Source organism: Notamacropus eugenii, chromosome 2, assembly GCF_028372415.1.
Source record: "Notamacropus eugenii isolate mMacEug1 chromosome 2, mMacEug1.pri_v2, whole genome shotgun sequence".
NCBI lineage: Eukaryota > Metazoa > Chordata > Mammalia > Diprotodontia > Macropodidae > Notamacropus > Notamacropus eugenii.
The window spans coordinates 290290087-290315701 of record NC_092873.1 but is presented as its reverse complement, the minus strand read 5'-3'; the positions used below and the strand labels follow the sequence as shown (position 1 = coordinate 290315701).

Genomic DNA, 25615 nt, shown 5'->3' with positions numbered 1-25615 from the left:
AGAGGTGCTATGGGTCAAGATTCAGGACCTGGGCCCAGGTCTTTCTGATTCCAAGGAAGCTTTTTCCATGTTGTTGCTATCAAATTGTGTATGTCTACCTGATCTGCCTAAACAACCCCAACCTGCTTGAGTCAAAAAAACATTTGTTCCTTTTGGGTCACCCAGAAACCAAGCCCGCAATGTCTCCCATAGAAAATGATTCCAACCATTTCTTTTTTTCATGTACAACTATTTTATCAACCAGATGATAGCAACACCTGATATCCATGAAACACAAATGAAGAAATAGGCTATGATGTCCTGGAGTTCCAGGAAATATGTTCCTAGCAGTGCAGCAGGGAAGAAATAGGTTTCCACTGTCTCTGGCATCTACTAGGATAGGACCATTTTTTCCAGCATCTACAGAGCAATCTGAACTTGTCATACTTTTCCAACAGCTGCTTCTGGATGTCCTGGCAATATGGATGTTAGTGTTCCTAGTCAACTTGGTGAAGGTCATGCAGTCCTATCTTGTACTGTCTCTAGCCCTCAGTGACCTTGTTTAGGGCACCCACCCAAGACTAGCACAGCAGAAGCTCTGTTAGCACACCAGGGAAAGTTGGGGAGGAGGTTCTACCATCAGTTAAGTTACAGGTGTGGCAGGCAGTAGTTTTGGGCAATTATACCACCTTCTCTCCCACTTCTGAGGCTGCCTAGAGGCAGATAAAAGGTTCGAGTGGGAGGGGACTGCACGAATCAGAATTGGGAGACACCTCAGAGACCATACAGTCCAGCCCCTCATTATACTGATGAAGGAATGGAGAAAGCCAGGACAATGTATATCTCTTTGTTGCTCTTGAGCAGCTGGTCTTGGATGTCTCTGTATTTTTCTTTATTGTGGATAACCCTGGTGATGGTTCATCTGCCAGGTCATGGAATGCCATCCCCAAGGCCCTGGGCAGAGAGGATGGAAGGATCATTGATTTAGAGCTGGAAGAGACCTTAGAGACCAGAGAAGTCCAGTGTCTCCATTTTCCATAGGAGGAAAGTGAGGTTCAAGTATCTGACCCAGGGCCCAAGTCAGGATCTGAACTTGGGTCTTCCCAACTATATGGGCACCTTTCTTCTACCTCAAAGCTGGGTGTTTTTTTTTGTTTGTTTGTTATTAAAAGAGACTCAGGAGCAGGACGTCAGAATCTTAAAGGGCTTGGGTGGTGCCTAATGGATTTCTCAAGGTTCCAGTTCCATCCTTGCCCTCATCTCTTGAGATAAAATCATTCTCTGTTTTCTTGGGTGTGCCAGGCAGGTTGGTTGGAGAAGGGTTTCCTCTGGTTGAGAGCTTCCCTATATCCTGTGGAGAGCCTCCTCTCTGTCCTTTTCCCCTCCCATCTGGCCTTGAAAAGCAGACTCTGATTGAATGGCCCTTGGAGGGAGCTGAGGAAAAAGCATAAGGAAGGGCCACTCTGCCCAGGGCTGAGCCCTTCATTCTGCAAAACTGGCTGATCGATTTCGTGTGTCAAATTCCTACAGTCACCAGGGGATTTTGGTGGCTCTGCTCATATACCTCATCCCAGAAAAAGAATTTTGACAAGTGGGCACCAGATTTTGCTTGCAGACTTTTGGGACAGCTGTGAAGCAGTCTTTCCTTCAAGCCCAAGCTTGCCTCTTTATAGCTTTCCACTGTGCCCTGTGAAGCTAAATAAAACAAATCTAGTACCTGTTATGGGACCAAGAATGAAAGCAGATTGGGCCTGGAGTCAGGGAGACCTGAATTAAAATACAGTCACAGATACTTACCAGCTGTATGACCCCAAGCAAATCACTTAACCCTGTTTGCCTCAGTTTCCTCAACTGTAAAATGGGGACAATCATGACTCCTCCCTCCCAGGAATGATGTGAGGATCAAAATGTTAATTGTAAGGCACTTAGCACAATGCCTGGCACAGAGTAGGCACTTATTAAATGTATGTTCCCTTCCCCTTCTCATGTGATAGCCCTTCAAAACACTTTCAGACAACTAGCATGTGTCCCCTGAGTCTTGACTTTTCCAGGCTAAACATTCTCAGTTTCTTCAACCAGACCTTATATGGCATCTCTCCCAATTACCCTCCTCTTTTCAATCTCCAGTGTATTATTGTCCTCCTAATATGTGGAACCCAGAACTGACCATGTGTAACAGCAAAGACTATAGCATACACAGGAGGGCCTGCTGCACAGATTCTTTGATCTGCTTTTGTAAAAGGAAAGGCAACTTTTGAGGGGACCAACCATCTACTTTAATCAAACATGTATACCAACAGAGAAAATACAAGCAGAGAAATAAAGACCAACAAACAGGGGCTTCCAATTGTCTGACATAAGTAATAAACACATCACAGATCAACAGACGGATCCAACTGTCTGGCCATTACATACATACATGGTTACCTGAGGGAGAAGCACCAACATCTGGATTTTCAAAGCCAGGGGGCCCCTTAAGTGGCTACCCAAATACTTCCAAGGAGTAAGCCCCAAAGTAAAAACCTTTCCTCAGAATATTTATGCACTTTTCAGAGCCAGAGGGCATCACAACCCTTGAGAACCAGTGCCTTGTTAGAAATTAACAAAAGGTATTGAATACTATTAATGGGCAGGGAAAGTCTTTAACATTTCCCCCCATCCACCATTAACCTTACATTGACATTACATCATGAGAGCTCTAGATGTGGGTTAGCCAGGGCAGAGTTCAGCAGGACTATCTCTTCCTGTCCCTGGAAGCTCTGCCTCAGTCAGGCAACAAGCATTTATTAAGTGCTTACTGTGTACTAGACTAAACTCTTGGGGATGCAAAGAAAGGTAAAAATGTGGTCCCTGACCTCATAACCATGTAAACACAAGTATATGTGGGCATGTGTGCATATGTACATATACATGTGTGTACATATATATGTATGTATATATATACTATGTGAATAAATGTATAACATAATATAATGATATACAACAACATATGTAACATATATCCTAAATGGAAAGTGATCTCAAAAGGAAAAGAGGTAGGGGTGAGGAGTGGTTAAGACAACCCCCATGAAAGGTGAGATTTAAGCTAAATATTGAAGGAAGTCAGGGAAGCCAGGAGGTAGAAATGAGGGAGAGCATTTCAGACATGGGAGTGCTGCTGCCAGGGTTCAGAGTCAGGAAATGAATCATACTGTATGAGGGAGAGCAAGTTGGTCAGTATCTCTGTATTTAGGCAGGGAGTCCATGCAAAAAGATTGGAAAGGTAGGTGAGGTTCAGCTCATCGAAAGCTTTAAATGCTGAACAGAGGATTTTATATTTGATACTGGTGTTAACAAAGAGCCACTGGAGATTATTGAATAGGGGTAACGTGATCAGACTGGCTCATTAGGAAAATCTCTTTGGGAGCTGAATGGAAGATGGATTGACCAGGCAGAGGTCTACTGTAGTTCTGGAGTGAGGTGATAGTGGCCTGTGTGAGTGGAGTGAGAGGACAGATCTGAGAGATATTATGAGGTCAGTTTTTTCTTTTGAGGGGAAGGGAGGGAGAACTGATATATCACACCATTAGCTGATTATTTTCAATCAGTCATCAAATATTAAGTGGAACTACCATTGTGCTGGGCACTGTTTGAAAAGCAGAGAAAAGACATGGTGCTTGCTCTCAAAGCAACAGTAAACCATCTCTTTGGGGAGAAAAGATAACCATCCACATATCACAACAGATTAGGCAATATTATCAATCAATGCATGCCAAATTAATATAGCCACATAATACTTTGGCACTTGAAATACATTGACAAGATCCATGAATGTGGCTCTATACTCCCATATGCCAGAATGAAGGGGATTAAGAAAATTGTGGAATGAAGTAAAACTGATTATCATTCCACACAAATTGGATAAGGCTTAATTTTAAAAAATATTTTATTTTTTCCCAATTATATGTTAAAACAATTTTAACATTTAAAAAAAAATTTTGAGTTCCAAATTTTCTCCCTCCCTTTCTCCTCTCCCCCATCCCTGACATGGTAAGCAATGTGATATGGGTTATGCACGTGTGATCATGTAAAACATTTCCATATTAGTCATTTTGTACAAGAAGACGAACAAAAACATGAGAAAAATAGCTTGCTTCAGTCTGTATTCAGACAGTATCAGTTCTTTCTCTGGAGGCAGATTGCACACTTCATCCTGAGTCCTTTGGGACTGGATCAGGGTATTGCTGAGAACAGCTAAGTCATCCACAGTTCTTCACTCTACAATGTTGCTGTTACTGTGTACAGTGTTTGCCTGGTTCTGCTCACTTCACTTTGCGTCAGTTCACATAAGTCGATAAGCCATAATTTAGTATTTTAGAAGGGAAAAATATCAATGAATTCACTAGTAATGTGGTATCATTTTCAAAGGACCTCTATTTGCATTGCTTGGGTGCATAAGTTATGCTTTAGCAGACAATTAAATCCCTAAATTGAGTGATAGAAGCTCTCAAGTGCTGCCAGAGTTCAGAGGAGGGGAATATTGATGAGAGGTGGAGCAGAACGGTTCCAGAAGCTCAGGTATCCTGACATTCTAGGGTTAAGACGGGGTGGGGTCAGTCCAGCATTGATGCCTCAAGGAGTAACCTCTAGGAACCAGGCCAGCAGAAAATGAGATTGGGAGTCCTCAGCTAATTAGGCCACATCTAGACATGAACCCTGGTGTGGCCAGGGCTGTGAAGGAACTGAGCAGAGCATGTGTCCCCATGGGGTTGGGGGAAAATGTTTGTACCTTGTTCTTGCTGTGTCTTTGGAGTGACTATCCATTTATAAAAGCTAATAGGTGTTAAGTGATTAAATGGAACTTGGGTGCTAGTATCTGTTGCCTAACAGGGGGGTGGGAGTGGGGATGGGGAGGACACAACCAATAGGGATTTGAGTCAATAGCATCAGAGAAAAGACATCCTAAACTGCTTGAGAGTACCCTATAACCTGATATATATCCTCCCATAAACAAATGGGCTACCCCAGGGGTTTCAAATTCAGAAACTGGTCCCTATAGGAGGCATGTTTGACTTAGAAAATCACAAATTAATACTATGTTGTATTTTTATTTTGTTAAACATCTCTCAATTAAGTCTTCATCTGGCCCAGGCCCACACTGGGGAGTTTTGTGGGCTGTCTGGGAACACATCTAGGTTTGGGTGATCAGAGGATAATAGATTTAGAAAAGGGTAGGACCATGAAGGCCATGTAGTCCAAATATTTCATTTTACAGATGGAGAAACTGAGACCTAGAGAGGGTCAGGGACTCAACCAAGGTCACACAGGAGCTGGGATTTGTGCCAAATGTCTGACTCCAAATCAAGCCTACCTTCTACTCAACCTGTCTCTCAGCAACCAGCTGTGCCGCAGGATTCTGAGCTTTGCTTCAGTCCCAGAATCAATTATTCGGTTGAAAAGCATGTGCTCAGCAAGTGCTCTGTATGCCTGGCTTATGACTAGGCAGCAGGGATAACTAAACGCAACAAATACAACAAGCCCTTAGTCTCAAGGAGCTTCCATTCCAAGGACTCCTCTGGCATGTTCAGTTGCCACTCCCACCTTGTCTCCAAAGCTCCCTCTGCTGCTTTTGAGCTTTGACTATCCCTTCTGGAGCTGTCATCTATGCTGACGTCTCCTTCAAAGGGAATGTTACTGCCCTTTTGTGAGACTGCCCTGGGCTGACGTGTTTCTGAGGCTAATGGATACATTTCATCTTTCTTTTTAAATATATTTTTATTTATTTCATTAAATATTTCCTAATTACACTAAAACATTTTTACATTAATTTTGTAATATGTTGAGTTCCAAATTTCTCCCTCCCTCCCACTTCTTCCTTGAGGAGACAAGCAATATGAAATGGATTATCCATGTGAAGTCATGTAAAACATATGTCCATATTCGCCATGCTGCAAAAAAAAATCACACAAAAAGCAAGAAAAAGAATGTGAAATAACTCTGCTTCACTCTGCACTCAAGAGCTCATCAATTCTCTCTCTGGAGGTGGATATAGCATTTTTCATCACGGGTCCTTTGGAATTGTCTTGGATGATTGTCTTGAACAGAGTAGCTAAGTAATGAAGGCTTTTTCAAAAAAGAAATTTTTTAAGACCTATAGTAAATCTGGATGACATACCAAAGGGTTGTCAAAGGCAGCTATTAGCATATTCCATATTTTGTACTCCTCCCCGCTCACAGAAAAGTCCTGAGCCCTTAGTTTTGACTGGGTCAAACAGACTCAGCTCTTTCCTCTCTCTCACCTCTTCCCGGTCTCAGAGACCAAGCTGCATGCATGGTGCCCCAAAGTAATCCTCATTTCCTTCTGTCTTTGAGAAGTTGGCACTGCTCACTGCTTTTTATTTTCCTGTTCAGCTCCCATCACACCTCCAAAAGAAAGAGCCCAGTCCCTGCGAACTGCCTTGTTATGTGGCTAAGCTTCCACAAGATAACTGGAGGCATTGGAGGGCGACGACTGGAACTGGAGACTTTTGCCCTACGTTTATTCCATTGTGACAAAAAAAAAGTACCTGTCCTCTTTACAAATGTTTAGCAAACTTTAATACACTCTATAAATTTTGACCCTCTGGTTATTGTTTATAGAGTACTTTGACCTGGGGTTTTCTCAATATAACGTTCATTACTGAAGATGATAACCTCAAACAGACTGCAGGGTCAGCTAAAGCACATTCTGTGGAGGGGCTTCACTATGATTTTCTTTGTACTGTGATACCCTTCATGTAACTTCCTCTGGCTCTTTCAGTTCTGATCAGGGACCACTTCACTAATTCAATCCTCTTTAAGAAAAGTGGGGTGAGACTAGATGACTTCTGAGATCCCTGTAAAGTTCCATGATTTAATGCTTAGCTGCTGGCTTGAATGCTTTTTTCCTGACAGAACGACTCAGGAAGCAACCTGGAATGTCTTGCTTTGAGATCACTTCTGCTCTAAGCGATAGGAACTTAGGCAAAACAGGAGAAAGGCACAGAGAGAAGCCTGTGATCTGAAGGTTAATTCCTCATGGGTTAGGAAGATGCCATCCCCATAAATGGAAGTGGTGGGGATAGTGTTCTTTTTGCCAGGGCTCCAGGACTTAAATGGAATTAAGTTCTCTTGCAGAGATGAAGAAGGGAGCAGAAGGAGGGGCCTGGGGTCTGAGTTGGCAGTGTGTGGACTAGAGGTCCAAGTTCAGATTTGCTTGCTCTCAAATCTGCAGTTCACTTCAATCTTTTCTCTTCACACAATGAGGCTGTTGTGTATCCAGAGTCTGGGAGAATACAACTGCATTTCTGGAACATTGAAAGACAGTGTCCTCTTGAACCCATGAGGTCATTCTCTTGGAGATAGCCAGTGGGGCACAAAGGCTTTACCTGCAGATCTTTAAAAATAATATTTTCTAGAGAGAAAGTTTTAGTGATCCTTGGAACTACCCACCCATCAGTTCTCCTGACTTGGTGAAAAAATCCTTGATGGGAATAACCTGATTCGAAGTGTCTTAGCTAGTATTTCTTACCTCCATTCTCTTCACAAATGACACACACACACTCAAACACACACACATATCTATATAAACTATTTTAATCATGGGTAAGTTTTTAGCTCTTCCACTAAAGTAATTTTCCGATACTTTATCTCTGTATAAAAGAGACTCTGGGTTCTCAAAGGTTATGCCAGTGGACAACAATGTCAGTGCCTACCAAACAGGTTAGCATTGATGACCAACCTCAGATTATCCTAGGTTTTAGTGATCTAGATCTTAATCTTATAGGACCATGAAACTGTTGTGTCTTATTCCCCAAAAGCAGATCTTGTTTGCAACTTTTATTTGTGTCTTTTTAAAATCTGAGTTGTTCAAGGCAATCTCTTTGGACAGCTCTTCCTTTTCCTTCTCATTGGGCTGGGAAGAAAATAAGCATTAAATTAGTATCTACATGTGTTAGGCACTTCTGTGCTTTTAAAAAAATAATCTTATTTGGGAGTATTGTTAATTGGGTGGGAATAGAGGGAGAAAAGGAATTTGGAACTAAAAATTAAAAAAAAAAATAAAGTCATTTCATTTGATCCTCACAACAACCCTGTGAGGTAGGTGCTATTATTCTCCCCAATTTACAGCTGAGGAGACTGAGGCAAACAGCAATTAAGAGACTTGCCCCAGGGTCACACAGCTAGTAAATGTCTGAGGTTGAACTCAGGTCTTCTTGACTCCAGGCCCAGGGTGTCATCCATTGTGCCACCAGGTGCCTCACTGAAATAACTATGTCTTCAGAATTTTGTTCTCAAATCTTCTTGTTCCTCTTGGGTTCACATTTTTTCCCTCATCTCTGATGTTAGACCTTTGGGTTATAACTATCTTTTCTCTCTCCATACTCTGCAATCTGTTCTCCCCAAACAAAATTTGCACATTAAAGTATGCCCAGTTGACCTTTCCTTCTCTGGACTGAAATGGTCACTTGTCCCCAAAGTTCTTAACATTTTTACTTCGGGAGCCAGTCCTTTCTTGTTGGTCAGAATCCAGTCCAGAGTAACAGATCTCGTTATCATTTGCTTCACCCTTTAAAGAATGAAATTATCATTAAGGCAAATTATGAATTTCTCAGCTGCTTTGATTTTGGAAGAGAAAAAGCTCTTGAAGATGTCTGCTTCACTGAAGTTTTCCTATCCCCATAACATCCTTCCTTCTCCTTGCCCGATGTGTGATCTGTTTCCCAAACTGTCCAATTTCTTCTCCTGTCTGGGTGACCTGTAGAACAATCACTCTGATGAAATTTGTCACTTCGATTTCTTTAATATATCCTTATCTAGAAATGTTTCCTCTGCTCCCCTATTTTTATCTTTTCTGTGCCTTTTAAATAAGCTATACCCTTCTGGACTCATCTTTCACTTGTGATTCCCATCCAGATGTAATCCTCTATTTGCCAGCTATTGAAGCAGATGTTAAGAAGGTAGGAGCCACATGCTGTTTTTAGTTTAATTTCATATAGGGCCTTGGACAGGACTGCATCTGATTCTGAGCACCCCTGCTGCTCCCTGTGCCTACTGCTTGTCGACTTTAATTAAATGCTTTCTGAAACTACTCTGGCCTTATGTATCTTTAGGAAAAATTTCTAGAGCAGAGTTGAAGATCAGCTCGACCTCTGTATGAATAATGTTTTGTGTTCTTTCCAGGACAGACTGGGTCCTGGGGAAGTTTTATGAAAGGAAGTCGCCCATGGGGCATAAGTCATTTAGTGGTGGGTGAATACAGTGGCCGTGTCTGTAAGTCTCCTGCCCGGTAAACTCTTGTTGCTCTCTTGTTCCAACTGCCGAAAAGTTTCTTTTTCCAGGAACTATCTGTTGGCTTCCTGTTATGGTCGTCAGCCACCCTAGCGGTAAGTGTGAAAGAATGGGAGTGCTCCCATAAGCTGTGTGTGTGTGTGTCTGCCTCATTACATTAGTCTCATCAAATGCATGCTCCCCAAGGCTTATGCCAGAGCTCTATTCCCACAACAGGATCTACATTGCTTTCTCCTGTGGGACCTCATTCTTTCCACCTGGGTCATTATTGGAGTCAGGAAAGAATTGGCTTCCTCTTTGAAATCCTTCAGAGAACAAATGTTTGGGGAAGAATATAACAGGAACTGATCAATTGTAATAACTAGATGCTAAGCACCTTTAAATCAAAGAAGGAAATCGGTGCTACCTCTGGGAGTGTATGATGAAAGAATATAAACACATAAAAACACTGACATGTCTGTGTACCCCCCGCCACCCCATTTCCCCTCCTTAATTCAATTATAAGCCCAATGCTCTGCGCGTATTACCCAAGGACTGAATTACTTACAAAAGATATATACTATGGTTTTCCAGCCCTGGGATTTTTAAAAGAATTCCCTTTGTAGGAAAGGAGGGACAATGGTTGTAGTGAGGTTGTAGCAGCAGGGTCAGGGGAGAAATGCTATAACATATAGTGCTTCCATGAAGGACGAGGGAGGTCTAGGTTGGGTTCATAAATGGAAAGAATAGTTTGGTGTGATTTAATGAGTATGGAGAGGAGAGGCCTGAGGACTCAGTCGAGATAACAATGAAAAGTGAAGAGGACACTCTGAAGTAGATTCAAATCGGACCTTAGACATTTACTACCTGCCTGACCTTGGGCAAGTCACTTGACCTCTGTCTGCCTCAGTTGCCTCAGCTGTAAAATGAGGGTAACAATAGCATCTACTTCCCAGGGTTGTTGTGAGAATCAAATGAGGTGATATTCATAAAATGCTTAGTACAATGCCTGGTACCTGTTAGGTGCTTAATAAATAAATACAAATACATAATGGCCAGACGTGTAAATATGTAAGTGCATCTAAGAAACATACAGAGTTAGATGGCAGGTCACCCTGATGAAGAATGCCCTTGCAGCTTAGAGTGGGGGAGGGGAACCAGGAATGGCCTCCTGCAAAGGGTGGCATTTGAGCTGAGTCTTAAAGGAAGTCTGAGAGTCTAAGAGTGGAAAGTGAAAAGGAAAAGAATTCCAGGGATGAGGAGGCAGCCAGTGCAAAAGGTGCAGAGATGGGAGATGTAGTGTTGTACATGAGGAACGTCAAGGTGGAACAGAAGTGAAATGTAAGAAGATCAGAAAGGTTGGAAGGGGCCGGATTGCAAAGAGCTTGAGATACCAAACAGAGGACTTTCTATTTGGTCCTGGAGGTAACAGGGAACCACTGGAATGTATTGAAAAGTGGGGTGACATGGTCATACCTAGGCTTTAGACAAATTGCTTTGGCAGCCGAGGGGATGGATGGATTGGAGAGGGGAGAGACCTGAAGAAGGGTGACCCGTTAGAAGCTTCTGCAGGTGCCTTGGGAAGGGGTGAGGAGGCCTTCAACCAGGCTGGTGACGTTGGGAGTGGAGTGGAGGGGACGTATGTGAGGGAAGTCGTGGAGGAGAGAAAGTGACATGATTTGGCAGCTTGATTGGCTAGGATGGGTAAGTGTGAATGAAAGATGATATTGAGGGTGATACCCTTGACAAGAATAGGGAAGACTTTGGGGATAAAGATAATGATGTTCTGTTTTGGACATATTCAATTTGAGGGGCCTGAGACCCAGGGTGTTATCAGAATAATAAATGCTGCAAAACCTTTAAAAAAAGAAAAGAAAAGAAAAGAAAATCTGTGCACCTCTTCTGCAGAGAAGCCTGATGTCCTGCATGACTTTGGTGCTTTTACTCTGGCAGTAACGACTTCTTGACCACAAATCCTCTTTCTACCCTGAGATCAGCCATGCTGGGACAGAGGGCAGCTGTTTACTTTTCATAGTGAGAGTGGGCTACCTCTCCCTGAGCAAGGACAGATTCATATTGATTCTCTCTCTGCAGCAGAGGGCCACCTACAGCCGCATGGGAGGTTGGGTTTCAGCTGCCACTGCACCTTGCAGGTGATATGTCAAGTCTTTTGCAGCCTTGCTGCGATGTGGTCCTTGCAGGAGCTCCCTACCCGGGTCTGCTGCTTTGAGATGGGCCCTGTCTGACCTTCCCAGAGAAAGTAGAGGTCACCGCAGCGAGCAGGATGATATCCAATTTCACTGAAGGTCTTCTGAGTCCATTTAGTTTTCAACCATGATGCCACGGGCAGACTGGTATCTTGTAGAGTGACTTGCATGAATAACCTTTCACCTTTCCCAGGGACTAGTGTGGGTCACAGTTTACAAAGCAAAGGGACTCGGGTTGTAGCACAAGAGCAGCATTTTAGAGAAAAGCACAGACTTAGAAGCACAGAGCAAGAGCAGTATCTTTCCCTCAAAGTGTTATCATCATTGATTTTTTGGGAGGGGAAGATGTTTTACAAATGAGATTTTCTTAGATTATTTTAGTGTATGCTGTGTCCTTAATGACGAGGTATATGAATTGATATTTTGGGGGGTTTTTGTTTAAATGTTTTTTTTTTTTTTTACTATTTGCTATGTGTATTCATTGTGGAACTGGTATTAGGTAGGAAAGGGGTCAAATGTTTGATATAGTGTTTGGGGTCTCCCTTCCTATCAGTATGACAAAGTGATAAAAAGTTAGCTCAAAATCAGTCATGTCACCTAAAGGAAAAAGTTTGAGTGACTTGTTTGTTCTTATTTTTTGTACTCATTTGTACTTATTTTTGTAGTGTATTTTAGTTTGTACTTATTTTTTCAGCCCCCACAGGAAAATGGGAAAGTGTTAGTAGTCAGGTACTACTTTAGCCAGTTGATTTCTGGGAATAGTCAGCAGTCACGGGCACAAGTTTGAGATGATCTGCTCAGAGATAATGAACGAGATTTCCCCTGTGTTTAATATCCTCTCTGCTTGGTTGGTACCTTAGGAAGCCACATTAATGCAGGCCACAGTCAGGATAATAAATACAAATGTAACTGATAATAAAAACAGCTGACATTTATATTGTGCCTTAAGGGTAGGGGAATGCTCAATTTGGTAAGCTATAGTATCATAGACTTAGGGCTAAAAAGGAACCTCAGAGGTCATCTGGCTCAGGACCTTGCCAGATCATAAATCCTATGTAACTGTAAAGGGATTGGGTGCTTCTATGCGTTGTAGCTGAGGCTTCACATGGATACCGAGAGGGCAGAAGTAGGATAAGCAGCACTCAATGGGCAGGGCCTGGGGGTGGGAGAGGGGCCCACAGTCTTTGAGTAATGAATTGATTCTATTTCTACTGGTACAGCTTCCTTCCTCTGACAGGTATGAGAGGGACCTCACAGGTCTAGGGTCCATGAACCTTTCAGTCTCTCTGTATAGGTGTGGAAGAGACCTGCCTTTTGCCTCTCACTGCCTCAGTTGGGTTCATTCTGGTCTAGTCAAAGAGATACCTTGTTTGACTCATGTCATTCAGTCAATGAGAATTTATCTAGCACCTACTATGTGCCAGGCAGTGTGCTAAGCCCTGGGAACACCAAGAAAGGCAAAAAAAAAAAAAAACCCAAAAAGTGTTTGCTGTCCCTGAGCTAATGTTGGTGCTCATCCCAGTTGTGTTTATTTCCAGGTTCACACATGACTTACTACTATAACCTGAAACTGAGAGGACCTTTAGTTCAATTTGTCTTTCCATGTAAAGACTTCTGCAAATTCCTTGTCTCCTTCAGTCAGCGTATGAGCTTTTGGTTGAAGGCCTCTCATAACAATGGATTCTCAGAAGTAGTGACCCATTCCATTTTTGGACAGCTGCATAAGGAAACATTCCCTTATAAACTCAGTCAAAACCTCTCTTCTTATCACTTCCACCCTTTTACCCTAATTCTTCCCCATAGTGGTAAACAATTAGTTTAATCTCTTTTCCCAGTGACACCCTTTCAAATATTTGAACATTGCTGGAGTGTGTGCCTTTACTAAATCTTTTCTTCTTCAAGCTAAAACACCCCCAGTTCCTTGAATATCTGATTCTTCTGCTTCATGATCTTGAGATCTGTTACTGTCTTCACTGCCCTCATCTCCATACATGTCCTTCCAAAGATGTGATGCCCAGAACCGGCTGCCTTACTGAGGTGTACTGGCAGTATTCTAGATGTGGGCAGAGTGCTCCAGAGCCATCACCTCCCTCAGGCTTGGCATTCTATGGGAACTTCTGTGAATGAAGTCTAAGGTCACCCGAGATCTTTTGGCTGCCATATCCCATTGCCCCAGGGCTGGAAAAAGTAGCAGAGTCAGTTTCTAAAAGTGTCTCATTTATAGCTTAGGGAACAGGTGAGTGACAAGAATCTCTCTGATATTCTTCAGGATACATAAGCCAAGAGATCCATTTCTTCTCCTCTCCTTTCCTCTCAGAACTTTCTATTCTAAGACCCAATGCATTCATTGTGAGTCAGATATTTTACCAACTGGGCAACAGAATGACTATCACTTGCCTTAGTGGCATCCCTGAGCTCACTGTTGATATCAATCTCTCTCTCACCAAGTCTCACCAAGGTATCTCACCAAGGAGGAGACTATTGCCTAGCATATATTTGCTCAGGACCCTGTAGCCAATGTTTTTTCTCCTACTGCCCAGAGAAATCAGATGATGGAGTGGAATCCAGGAAAGGAAAAAACTGATTGGCATCTGAGAAGTACTGTTCAGGCTGACAGCTACTTTCTGTATTGTGTGGCTAATTAACATGAGTCTTGTTTCTCACTGACCCTTAGACCAGTGATGATTGTTTGTATTAATAGCTAACATGTATATAGTATGTACTATGTGTCAGTTGCTTTACACACATTAGCTCATTTTGTCCTCATAACAACCCTGGGAGGTAGGTGCTATTATTCTGCTCATTTTACAGTTGAGGAAACTGAGGCAGGCAGTAGTTAAGGAACTTGCCTAGGACCATACAGAGCTAGTAAGTATCTGAGGCTGGATTTGAATTCAGATCTTCCTGACTCTTGGAAAGCTAGGTAATGCAGTAGATAGAGTGCATTCCTAGAGTCAGGAAGATTCATCTTTCTGAGTTCAAATCCAGCCTCAGACACTAGCCATGTAACCCTGGCCAAGTCACTTAACTCTGTTTGCCTCAGTTTCCTCAACTGTCAAATGAGCTGGAGAAGAAAATGGCAAGCTACTCCAGTATCTTTGCTAAGAAAACTTCAAATGGAGTCACTGAAATGACTGAACAACAACTTCCTCCCTCCACACCATTGGCTCTATTGGCTGTGCCACCTTCATTCCTGGTCCTTAAGTTACCGGGTACCACCTTGGCCCTCTCTTTGAGAATCTCTAAGAGAATATCCTAGGCAGGTGGATGATCTCTTGGGCTCACACTGTGCCCGCTGGAAGTCTTGCCTTTGACAAAATGATCAGATGAACTGGAGCTCTGAGCAGACCTTGGGGTGGCTGTGACCGTGTAAGAGAACAACCTAGTTCATCTCCTTTCTTGTCAGTGAGGTGGAGGGTCAGGATGGAAAACTCTATTTGGCCTCAAAAATCCTTGTCTGTGGAAATTTTGCATTGGATAGGCAGTGTGGTATAGAGTGACCTTTAAACTAGAATCTGAAGACAGAAAGACCTGGGTTCAGATCATGATTCTGATACATCTGAGCTGTGTGACCATGGGTGAATTTCTTAACCTCTCTGAGCCTTAGTCATCTCATCTGTAAAATAAGGGGATTCAACCAGGTGGCCAAAAATTTACCTTCCAGCTCAAACTCCTGATGATCCTGAGACTGAGAGAAGCAATTCTAAACATTTCCCAGAGTATCTCATTACCCGGCTGCATTAGGAGGCTGCTAATTTCCTTAATCTCTGGCTCGAAAGAATGCTATGAGTGACATCAATACATAGTCACTTAATGGGAGCTTTCAGAGGAGGTGCAGGAAGGGAGCCGTTTTCCTTTGATGAAGGCTGTCCCAAGGTGTACTGGAGAGGGAAAAGGGACTCTCAAGGTTCTTCAGCAACTTTAGCTAGAGGAGCAGCCAACACCAACAAAGTAAAAAAAAGAATCCATATCTTCAATTTAAATCCCTTTTTTGTATAACATTTTATTCTTTTAAGATTGGTTTTCCCCAGCATCTTCTGAGTTTATATGGAAAATGGTTCTTGGTTGATTAGGTGCCAGACTTTAGGAGCAATCAATGACAAGTCATTTAAACTCTCTGGTCCTCAGTTTCCTTACCTGTAAAAAGAAAGGGTTGGATTAGTTGGTCTTTAAGATTCCAATTCAGTCTTTGAGCCTAAGATCCTATAGGTTATAATTAAGTCTTGGAGGGGACTTTAAGAGTAGAACAAGAGAAATCTACCTATGAGAGAAAAGAATACAGAGACTAGAATTCAACAGAATACCTTTCCCCGGCCCCCCGACAGGTTCTCTGTGGTTTCAGTCATAGTGGTGAGACTTGTCTGTGAGAAAGAGAATGGGAAGTGATCAGAAAGTGTTTAGAAGTATGTTCCCATCTTATAGAGGACTATTTAGGTGGCAGGAGAAGCTCCAGTTTGTAAATTTAGTCTGTTTTCTTTGCCCTTTCATTTTATTCCTGAACCCTTAATTGTAAAGGGAGCAAAATTCAATCCAGTTATGAACTGGACCCATGGCCCTTTCTGAACAATGATTTTCTGAAAAGTGCCCAGGAAAATAACCATTTTTCCTTCTCTGAGAGCCTTGTTATCTCTGGATTGTATACAAAGTTACCACAAGAAGATAATTTTAGAGGAACCTTTGGAAACCACTGCTTCCTTAATGGTGGGCCCCCATCATCTCATGGTCTCTGCCCAGAATTAGGTTGCCTTATTATGGCAGGCCTCTGGGGAAATGGGCTGTCAACCAAATTGGAAAGTCATTGGATTGGCAGAGCGACCTAGGACACAGAGAACCTAATTCTAAAAGTCTAGGACTAGAACCTGCTTAGATAAGTAGTACCTAAAGGTTGAAAATTTGGATTTGAAAAGACCTCAGTGGAGAGTTGGAGAATATTGGTAGCTAGAAGTGAAAAGCGCTGGGCTGAGAAAATATATGATTTCTGGGCATCAAGGTCAACTTCTTGATAGAGAAAAGACATCAGATACTCAAATCGGTGGATCTGGCTGTAGACCAGCTCCTAGAGAACAGAACTTTATCACCACTCTTTCCTAGATTCAGGACAAGTCCTAAATAGCAGGTATCTTCTATAAGTGGAAAAAAATGGTCACTCAATCAGAGGGGAAAACTGGCCTTAACTTTATCACCTAGTTCTGATCTTTCTCATTCAGTGAACAATGAGTCAAAACAGAAGTAAAGAATTAAATTCAGAAATATAAGAGAAACTGCAAAGTTCAGTGTATCAGAGGTTCAAATAGCCATCATTTTCCACTTCCAGTAAGAAAAACCAGAATCTTGTATTTGGTGTACCATGGCTGAGGACAGGGGGAAGTGTGTGTAGATCTGGGTTTGAGAGGATGAAGAGATAGGAAAGAGAGACAATGATCACAGGCCTTTAAAAATTTTTTTTAGCATTGTTTTACCATGAGTTGCCAAAAACAAGGATGACAGTTAGCCCTTCCTGGATCATATGCAACCATGTATAAGAATGGAGTAGGACTTAGCTGCCATATTGTATTGTTGACCCATACTGACTTTACAATTCACTAAGCCTCCAGATCTTTTCCATATCTCATTCTTGTAAAGGTGATATTAAAAAAATCAAGTCTAGGACTTTATATTTATCTCTATTGCATTTTACCTTACTAGATTTGACATTACATTCTAGTCCGTCAGTATTGTTTCTAATTTTGAGTTCATCATTCAATATGTTGTCTATACCTTCAGTTTTATTTTTTCCTGAAAATTGGTGAGTGCTGTCTATACTATCATCTAAGTCATTCACAAAAATAGCAAATATATCAGAATCAAGGAAAACTCCTTTCCACTTGATATCAGTCCATTAATGATCATTTTATAAGATCCAGTCATTCACCCACTTCAGAGTTCAACCTAACTTCATGAATGATGAGCAAATGTCCCTCTATTTTATTCCAAAGGATAGTATGACAGATGTAGCCAAATGCTGTGGAAATCTAGGTAGACTATATCTAACGCCTTCTCCCAATTCTCCTAGTCTGGTAACCTTGTCACAAAAGGAAATGAAGTTAGTCTGGCATGACCTATTTTGATGAAGCCGTATTGGCTTTTTGAGATCATCCTTCATTTCTAGATGAATGTGATACTCCAAATGTGGACTGTCCCAGACAGAGCACATTGCGACAAAAACTTTCATTGTTCTGGATGTTACGTTTCTATAAATTCCTTGAGGGAAAGGACTGCTTTTCAGTTTTTGCTTTTGTATCACTAAAGTCTTGTATATTTTTGTTGTTGATTAGTTGTGTCCTGTTCTTTGTGACCCCATTTGGGGTTTTTCTTGGCAAAGAATAGAATGATTTGTCATTTCTTTCTCCAGCTCATTTTACAGATGAGGAAACTGATGCAAACAGGGTGAAATAACTTGCCCAGGGTCACACAGCTAATAAGTGTCTCAGGTCAGATTTTAACTCAGGAAGATGAGTTTTCTTGACTCCAGGCCCAGCGTTCTTATCTACTGTGCCCACCCAACTGCAGTAGGTACTTAACAAAAGTTTGCTGAACTGAAATAACATGCCTCATTATATTGTTGACTCATTTGGCTTGTAGTCTACTCATACTCTCGTATCTTTAGTGATGCCTCCTCAACTTGTAGAGTTTTTTTTTTAATCCAAATGTAAAACTTTATACTGAATCTTTTCCAATTTCATTTTATTTGATTTAGTTCAGAATTCTATCTTGTGGAGATTTTGTTGGATACTGATTTGGCCTTCCAGTGGAAGTATCAAACTTCAGACCCACAAACACTTGCTTTCCAGCGAAATTCCTGAGTGTGGTCTGAACCAGAAGAGAATGTAGTTGGGAAATGTTTAACAAAATAAGCTAAAGTACAATACAAATGATGTTAATTTGTGGTTTCCTAAGTCAATATGTGGCTAGCAGGGATGCCTTTCTGTTTGAATCTGACATGGCACTAGTCATAGCCATTTCTCCCAGCTTTGTCTCACCCAAAGTTTGGCACTCATTCTCTCTCTACCTCCACCAGGAAAGCTGTGTGGAACCATAGGATGGGGGCACTGTGCCCCTGGAGTCAGAAGATCAGGGTTCAAATTCAACCTCTGACACTTATTACTTGTGTGACCTGGGGGAAGTAATGTAACCTCCTAGGGCATTAGTTACTTCATCCAAAAAATGAAGACACTTATACTAGACTGTACACTGCTGGAAGACAGGGACCTTCTTTTTCTTTTCTTTGTATCTCCACCACTTAGCATGATGCCTGACACATAAGTAGGTGCTTAATTAGTGTTTATTGATTGACTGGCAGACTGACACTCCGGATTGCCTCTGAGGTCACTTGTAGCTCTGACTCTCTGGTCTATGCCATTGATAAAAATGCCGAACCAGTAATTCTTTGATGTCTCCAGAGGCCCTCTGGGAGTTTCTTCCGACTTGCTTGAGTCTCATGGTTATCACAGTTCCTAGAGGAGTAATGATACTAGCTATAATAGCTAACATTTTATATAGCACTATGTGCCAGATAGTGTGTTAAGCATTTCATGATTATTTTCTCATTTTATCCTCCTGACAACCCCAGGAGGGGGGGGGGGGGTGTACCATTGTTACCGTCCCTTCTACAGATGAGGAAACTGAGGCAATCAGTTAAGTGACTTGCCCAGGAAACATTGGAAGTTGGATTTGAACTTCCTGACTCTCCAGGCAATCTATTCACTGCACTAACCATTTAGGGATAAGATTAAGATATCTAAAGGTTTACGTGAGGCTTGGTACACTCCTAGAACACAAGACTGGAGAGTCAGGAGGACCAAGGAAAGGCTCCTTGGCTTTTTCTAACCCAAATGGATTTCTCTCATCTTGAAAGATATCATGTTTCCCCGAGCTGATCTCTGAGAATTCATCTCAATTAGATTGTTTCTAATCTACCCAAGAAGTCTCTGCATACATCTGGAGTTTCATCCATAAGTCAACAGCTCAGGCATGAAGAGGATGGTTTCATTGCTGTCTGAGAAGCCAGAATGAGATTTTAGGTGGTGTCATGAGTGCCAGAGACAGTGGATCTGTGGCGTACCTCCTCTTTCCCAAAGGCAGTATGATCTCCTAGCTTTAGTTCTGTTCTTCACTCTTCTGGGATTTAGTGACTTCATACTATGCAAAAGCCCCACCTGCCAATTTTCTCAGCCCCAGAAAGGAGGAAAGAGAGCCTGGGCCCCTCTCAGTAGAAGCTGTTGGAGAGACAGAACGTTCATGTCCTGGGGACAACTCCAGCCTCACTACTACTGCTGCTGCTGCTGCTGCTGCTGGTGTCTGGGTTTCCCCAGACCAAAGGCTAGGCCGCCGAAACATCCTTCTTTGGGAAGGTCTTGTCCCTTTGGTAACTGAAGCACCCTTCCAAGTTCACTAACCTGGTTGTTTAAATTTAGAACAGGAAACAGATGCTAGACCAGTACGGAAGCTTCTGCACAGAAGAAGGGGATTTTCATGACAACTTTGCCAAAGCTGATAAGCAGGACTTGAACAGCTTCTTTTGGCCACTTCTGACTTGCTCTGGAGCTAGCCATCCCTGGGTGGCCTGAGCTTGGCTCTTTCTGCTTTACCTCATGATTGTTGAGGGAGGGTAATTTTTTTTTTTAAATTAAGCCTTTTGGTGGCATGTATTTTCCTTACCCTCTTAACTCTCAAACACTTTCAGACTATCTTTCTCAGACTAACTTTATCATACAAGAACAAATACTATGAATAAAAAAGCCTTTATTAAGCATTACTATGTGCTAAACACTAGGAAGACAAATACTAAAGCAAAGACAGTGCCTGATTTCAAGATGCTTACATTCTAATACAGGAGGAAAAAATCAGGTTACGGAGACCAAAGAGTGGCATTTTGGTCCAGAGAGTTATAGGAATAGTGAATAGGGCCATAGTGGAGTAGACTGACACAGCTCTTCCAAGAGCATGGGCAGAGTTGATTTATTCATGGTTTAATGGTGGGAGGAGCTGCTGGTGGTGAGAGTATGAGCTTGGAAACAAAACTGTTGTTGAGATGATAGCCAGGTACTAAGAAAAGAATGAAGCATGGTTCGGGTCTGGCTGGGCCAGATGAGGCAGTTATCAAGCAGGACATGGTGAAATTTCCAAAGATGAAAAGTTTAAAATATCTAAGACATGGTCTTGGAAGGACACTAGCAAAGCCTTTGTTGAGAAGATATCCCAGGAGGAGGCAATCAGGGAGCATTGGCAGGGTAGCTTGAGCATGGAACAATCCAAAGGCTGAAGAATTATACCATGGTAGAGTGAATGGATAAGAAGACTTAGAGTCAAGATGACCTGGCTTCAGACCCTCCTTCCCCTGTTTACTATCTGGGCAAGCCACTTACTTTTCTGGGCCTCAGTTTCCTCATCTTTAAAAATGAAGGGGCTGGACTAAATGATGTCTAAGATTTCTTCCAGCTCTACATTATGATCCTCTATGTGGGACCATGGCAGGATGGAGCTGACGAAGTCGAAGGAGCCTGATGCTGCCACCCAAACCTGTTGTAATTCAATGGATCATTTTGGCTGGAGACACTACTTCTAACTGTGTCATTTTTCTGAGAGGAAATGGTAGCCTGGTTGACCATCTATACAACTGTAACAAACAGAGACTACAATTACATGCCACTATCTGGTGGTGACCTCCTGACCAAAGGAATCATTTGGGTCCACCTGTATTTAACTTTTGGCATTCTGAACAAGATGGAAGGTTGTGGGCTAGTTGGATCAGAAATGGTTGAATGATTGGTCTTAGAGAGTAGTTTTCATTCTAACTTGGCGTTTTTAACTTGGCATTTTGTTAATGGTTATGACCTGTCAAAATTGTTGTCTCTTGTGATGGCCCCAGAAGGGGAACGTAATTCTATTATCCATCCTAAGACAAACCAGATGCTATTTGGCCTGGCTCCTTATCCTTCTTAATCACTACTACCAATCAGCTGTGGCCAAATCATAGGTTAGAGGGAAATACCCCATCTCATGAATCATGGAAGGCTGGTCTCTACATTTCAGAAAGTCCAGGAAGAGCATGGCCTGGTTTTGCGTGCATCCCAACATCCTTAGATTGTATACAGGAATGAATCATATCTCACTGTCTCCTTCTCCTGTGTCATTTTTGAGATAGATGGTGATGGAATGTTGACACTGGAGCTTTTGTGGGGGATGTGGATATTTCCTGCTTCATCAAAGAATGAGAATGCCTTAGGGAGACTGTGCTATGGGAAGGTCCCATCCAAAGTCAACCTCAGCAGCTTCCATCTCCCCAGAAGCCCACAGGAGTACCCCAAAACCAACTATGGAGCTAAACAACCCAACTCCAAATTTACAAATTTTTACCTCTACCACACTGGTGCCCACCAGCATGAAGGATGTATCTTTTTTTTTTTTTTTTTTTTTTGTTTTTAAAAAATTTATTAAATTTCATTACCTATTCTGCTGCAAGGTTGAAGCCTCATCTGTAAAAATACCTTCAGCCAAGCAGTTTATTAAAATTAAGTTGGTATCGTACAGCATCTGACACCAGTCAGCTAACCAATCTCAGTAAATTATTCCCATGGACAGAAAACCAAATGTATTCTAAACACAACTGGTGATGGATGGAGTTGGCCATTATACCATTACTGATTTAAGGCTTTTTACAATAAAATTCTAGCTCTGAAGTACACGGTCTTAGAATTCATTTTTGCCAAACATGATGCGATGAATTCAGAACCAGACACACTAATTTGAAATTACAAGGAAGAAGTTGTGCAAAAGGTGCAAATAGTAAAAAGCATTTTTATCCAGTCATTCTGAGTAGTTAAGATTCTTTTCCATGCCATGGTGTTGTTTCAGAAGTGTTAAAGTTGCTAATCTTCCATATACCCCTAATTTAGGACAAAACTATATTGGGCTGTATTCTTGTGCTAATTTATTTGGGGGTCCAATATTCAATCCTCAATAGATTTTATGTATCTCTCATATGCATCCTCACTCATCAGTTCATCAAGTTCTGAAGGGTTGCTCAGAGTCATCTTAATCAGCCAACCATCTTCATAACAAGATTTGTTGACAAGTCCTGGGTCTTCTGCAAGAGCTACATTAATTTCAGTTACTTCTCCTGATAGAGGAGAATAGAGTTCACTGGCAGCTTTCACACTTTCCAAAGCTCCGAACTCATCTTGTTTGTTCAATTTTGTTCCAACTTCTGGAAGACTACAATAAACTATATCTCCCAATGCTTCCTGTGCAAAATTGCTGATTCCCACAGTTCCAATACCGTTTTCAATTGTTATCCATTCATGCTTGTCTGTGAATTTTCGAACCGCGAGTCGCAGGGCGCTGGTGCAGAGGCCCCGGGAGGCGGCGGCCGCGAGGAAGGGAGGGGAGCCCGGGCCGGGGCGGACCCGCAGGCGCGCGGGGCCGGCTGCGAGGGAGGCCGGGGATCCGGAGGTCTCAGCCCCGACCACCGCCCACAGGGACGAGGCCGCGACCCGCACGCTCCTGGCCGCTCGCAGCGCCATCTTCTCCGGGGGCCATGAAGGATGTATCTTGACGGTATCTCAGAATCCATGGGAAGGATACTGGTTTTGAGAATCAACCTCAGGCTTCTGGCAGGAAAAAAATGAACACTTTATCCATCTTCTCTGCCTCCAGTAAGATTACTGGCTCAAAAGACATAGCTATATAGGTCTTGGCATGTGATTTCTTCATCAAATCAGTGTTCTGTGTGCTTAGAAGGTCTTTCTTCCTTCTCCAACTTTTCTCCCTCTTGAAATCCTATCCAAGCTTGACTGAAATGGGCTAACTGAAATGCCCTTTTTTCCATGAAAACTTCCCTGATTCTACTGCCCCCAGCCCTGACTCAGCAACAACGTTTCCTCCTTGGCTCTCATACAGTACTTTGCTTGCACCTCTCTCATATGCTCATCAAGCATTATGGTTATCCTCTTGCCTCTCTAGTCTGCACCATCTCTTTTGATGCTCTCAGCAGATCCCAGGAGTCCAATGATCTTTTCTATGCAGCGTATGACTCCCAAATTTACACATCCAGCCCAATCTCACTCCTTTGTCATCAACTACCTGCTAGATATCTCTAGATATCCTGTAGGACTTCAATCTCAACATGTCCAAAAGAGAACCTTTTATATCTTCTCTCATTCTCTGACCTGCCTTTCAGACAAATTTCCTTATTTCTTGGGAGGGTACCCCAGTACAGGTCACCGAGGTTTACAACCTTGGAATCATCCTAGACCAGGGGTGGGGAACCTGTGGCCTCAGTCAAAGGGCTGGCTGCACTTGAGGACCTAGAGGGCCACATGTGGCCTTGGGGTTGTAGGTTCCCCATTCTACCTAGACTTTTTCCTTTTTCTTACCCTCTCCAACAAATCAGTTGCGAAGTCTTACTGATTTTATCTCCATATTATGTCTTGCATTTATTCCCTCCTCTCTATTCATGTGACCACATCCCAGTTTAGGCCTCCATTATCTCTTACCTGGACTACTATAATCATCTACTAGTTGATCCTCCAAGAGGCCATCCCTGGTCCTCCACAGCTGTTAACCCTTTCCCCTCTAAGCTTGACTTCCATCTACTGTATTTATCTTGTATCTTCTCTCTCTCTCTCTCTCTCTCTCTCTCTCTCTCTCTCTCTCTCTCTCTCTCTCTCTCACACACACACACACACACACACACACACACACACACAGACACACACACACACACACACACACATGCACGCACGCACACACACAGAGTATTGTCTTCCCCATCAGACTATAATGCCCACTCATAGTGGGCAGGAGCTGGTTTTACATTCTCTTTGAATCCTCAGCACTTAGTGGAGTGCCTAGCTCTCTGTGTTAAGTACTAACACATAGTTAGTATTTAAGAAAGAGGCCTATTGATTGATTGAATGATAAAATACTCAGACTCAAGACCTTCCACTTCCTCATTGCCTCTACTTAACAGCCAAATGGGCCAACTTACCACTCTTAGAATTTGATACTTCATCTCTCACCTCCATGCCTTTGTGCAAGCTCAACTTTTATGCCTGGAATACCTGCTCCTTGCTCACCTTTGTCTGCTGACATCCTAGATTCCTTTTCTGCTCAGCTCAAATCACCACCTACAGGCTTCCTAGAGGAAGCCTTTTCTGATCTCCCAGGAGTGAGTGCCACCTCTGTCCTCAAGTTTTCTTATCTATTTATTTGTGGTATTCCCCAGTAGAGTGTAGTCTCCGTTAGTATATGAAATGGTTTTGGGAAAAGTGGGGTGGGGAAGATGTCTGTATCCTCAGCAACTAGTACAATTGCATGCAGTAGGTGCTTAATAAACATTTGCTCAATATAATTGTGTATATATAATATACACAGCCCTCTCTGAGGGCTGAGATAATACTTTATCTAATCTTTCTTTCCAAAGGTTAGAAAATCACTTGATATATAATAGGTAATTAATAAAAGTTTATGGGATGAGTGATCAATCCATAAGACCCGTATGGTGACTGCTGAGTCCCTGCAGATCCTTTGTCATTATGGTCAGAATCCAGGACTAGGTGTCAGGGAAGCACCTGTTCTTTCTTCAGCTATTATATGGACAGGAGAAAGCTAGTCCAAAGGGATGCCGTTCAGTTGAACATAGAAGGAAGATTCTACCTTTTTCTTTGGTATAACAAGAAATTAAAATGAGAAACGATGTTTAGAAAAAAAAATAGGCCTACACTACTTCCACATAGCTCTCTGATCTAGTAAGAGTTAACACAATAATCTTGGACAACAACAGAAGGAAGGAGGAGGGCAAGATGGCAGCTGATCACTGACTCAAAGTGAGGGAGGAGGATTTATACTATTGTGACCAGTCCCAGAAGATTTCACATTGGCCTGTCTTCCCTATTCTATTTCTGATTCTGCAGAAGTTTCACCCTTTGTCCTCCTCATTAGGAGCTCTGAGACCTTCTTCCCCATCCCCTTCCTTCCCCTACCCCCCACCATCTACTAGGCCTCCCATGGCTCCCAGCAGATGTTTCCAGTTTGCAGATTGTCCAGAGTTCACATCAGTCATTTGTTCCACTTGCTTTGAAACAACGAGCAGCATTATTGGGAGGAAACAAGAGAGGGTGCCA

General features: G+C 42.4%; 2 protein-coding genes across 3 annotated transcripts in view; one reads left to right on the top strand and one right to left on the bottom strand.

The window, feature by feature from the left end:
- LOC140527421 (transmembrane domain-containing protein TMIGD3-like) overlaps positions 1 to 25615 on the top strand; it is a 72898-nt gene that overhangs the window by 9651 nt on the left and 37632 nt on the right. The window lies entirely within an intron of this gene.
- LOC140527422 (glycine cleavage system H protein, mitochondrial-like) lies at positions 22273 to 23023 on the bottom strand. Its single transcript, XM_072644341.1, has one exon. The coding sequence runs from the start codon at positions 23012 to 23014 to the stop codon at positions 22442 to 22444; it is 573 nt and encodes a 190-aa protein (XP_072500442.1). The 5' UTR covers positions 23015 to 23023; the 3' UTR covers positions 22273 to 22441.

What these genes read in the sequence shown, in the direction of transcription:
- LOC140527422 (XM_072644341.1), bottom strand. Translation starts at nt 23,014, where the DNA reads ATGGCGCTGCGAGCGGCCAGGAGCGTGCGGGTCGCGGCCTCGTCCCTG.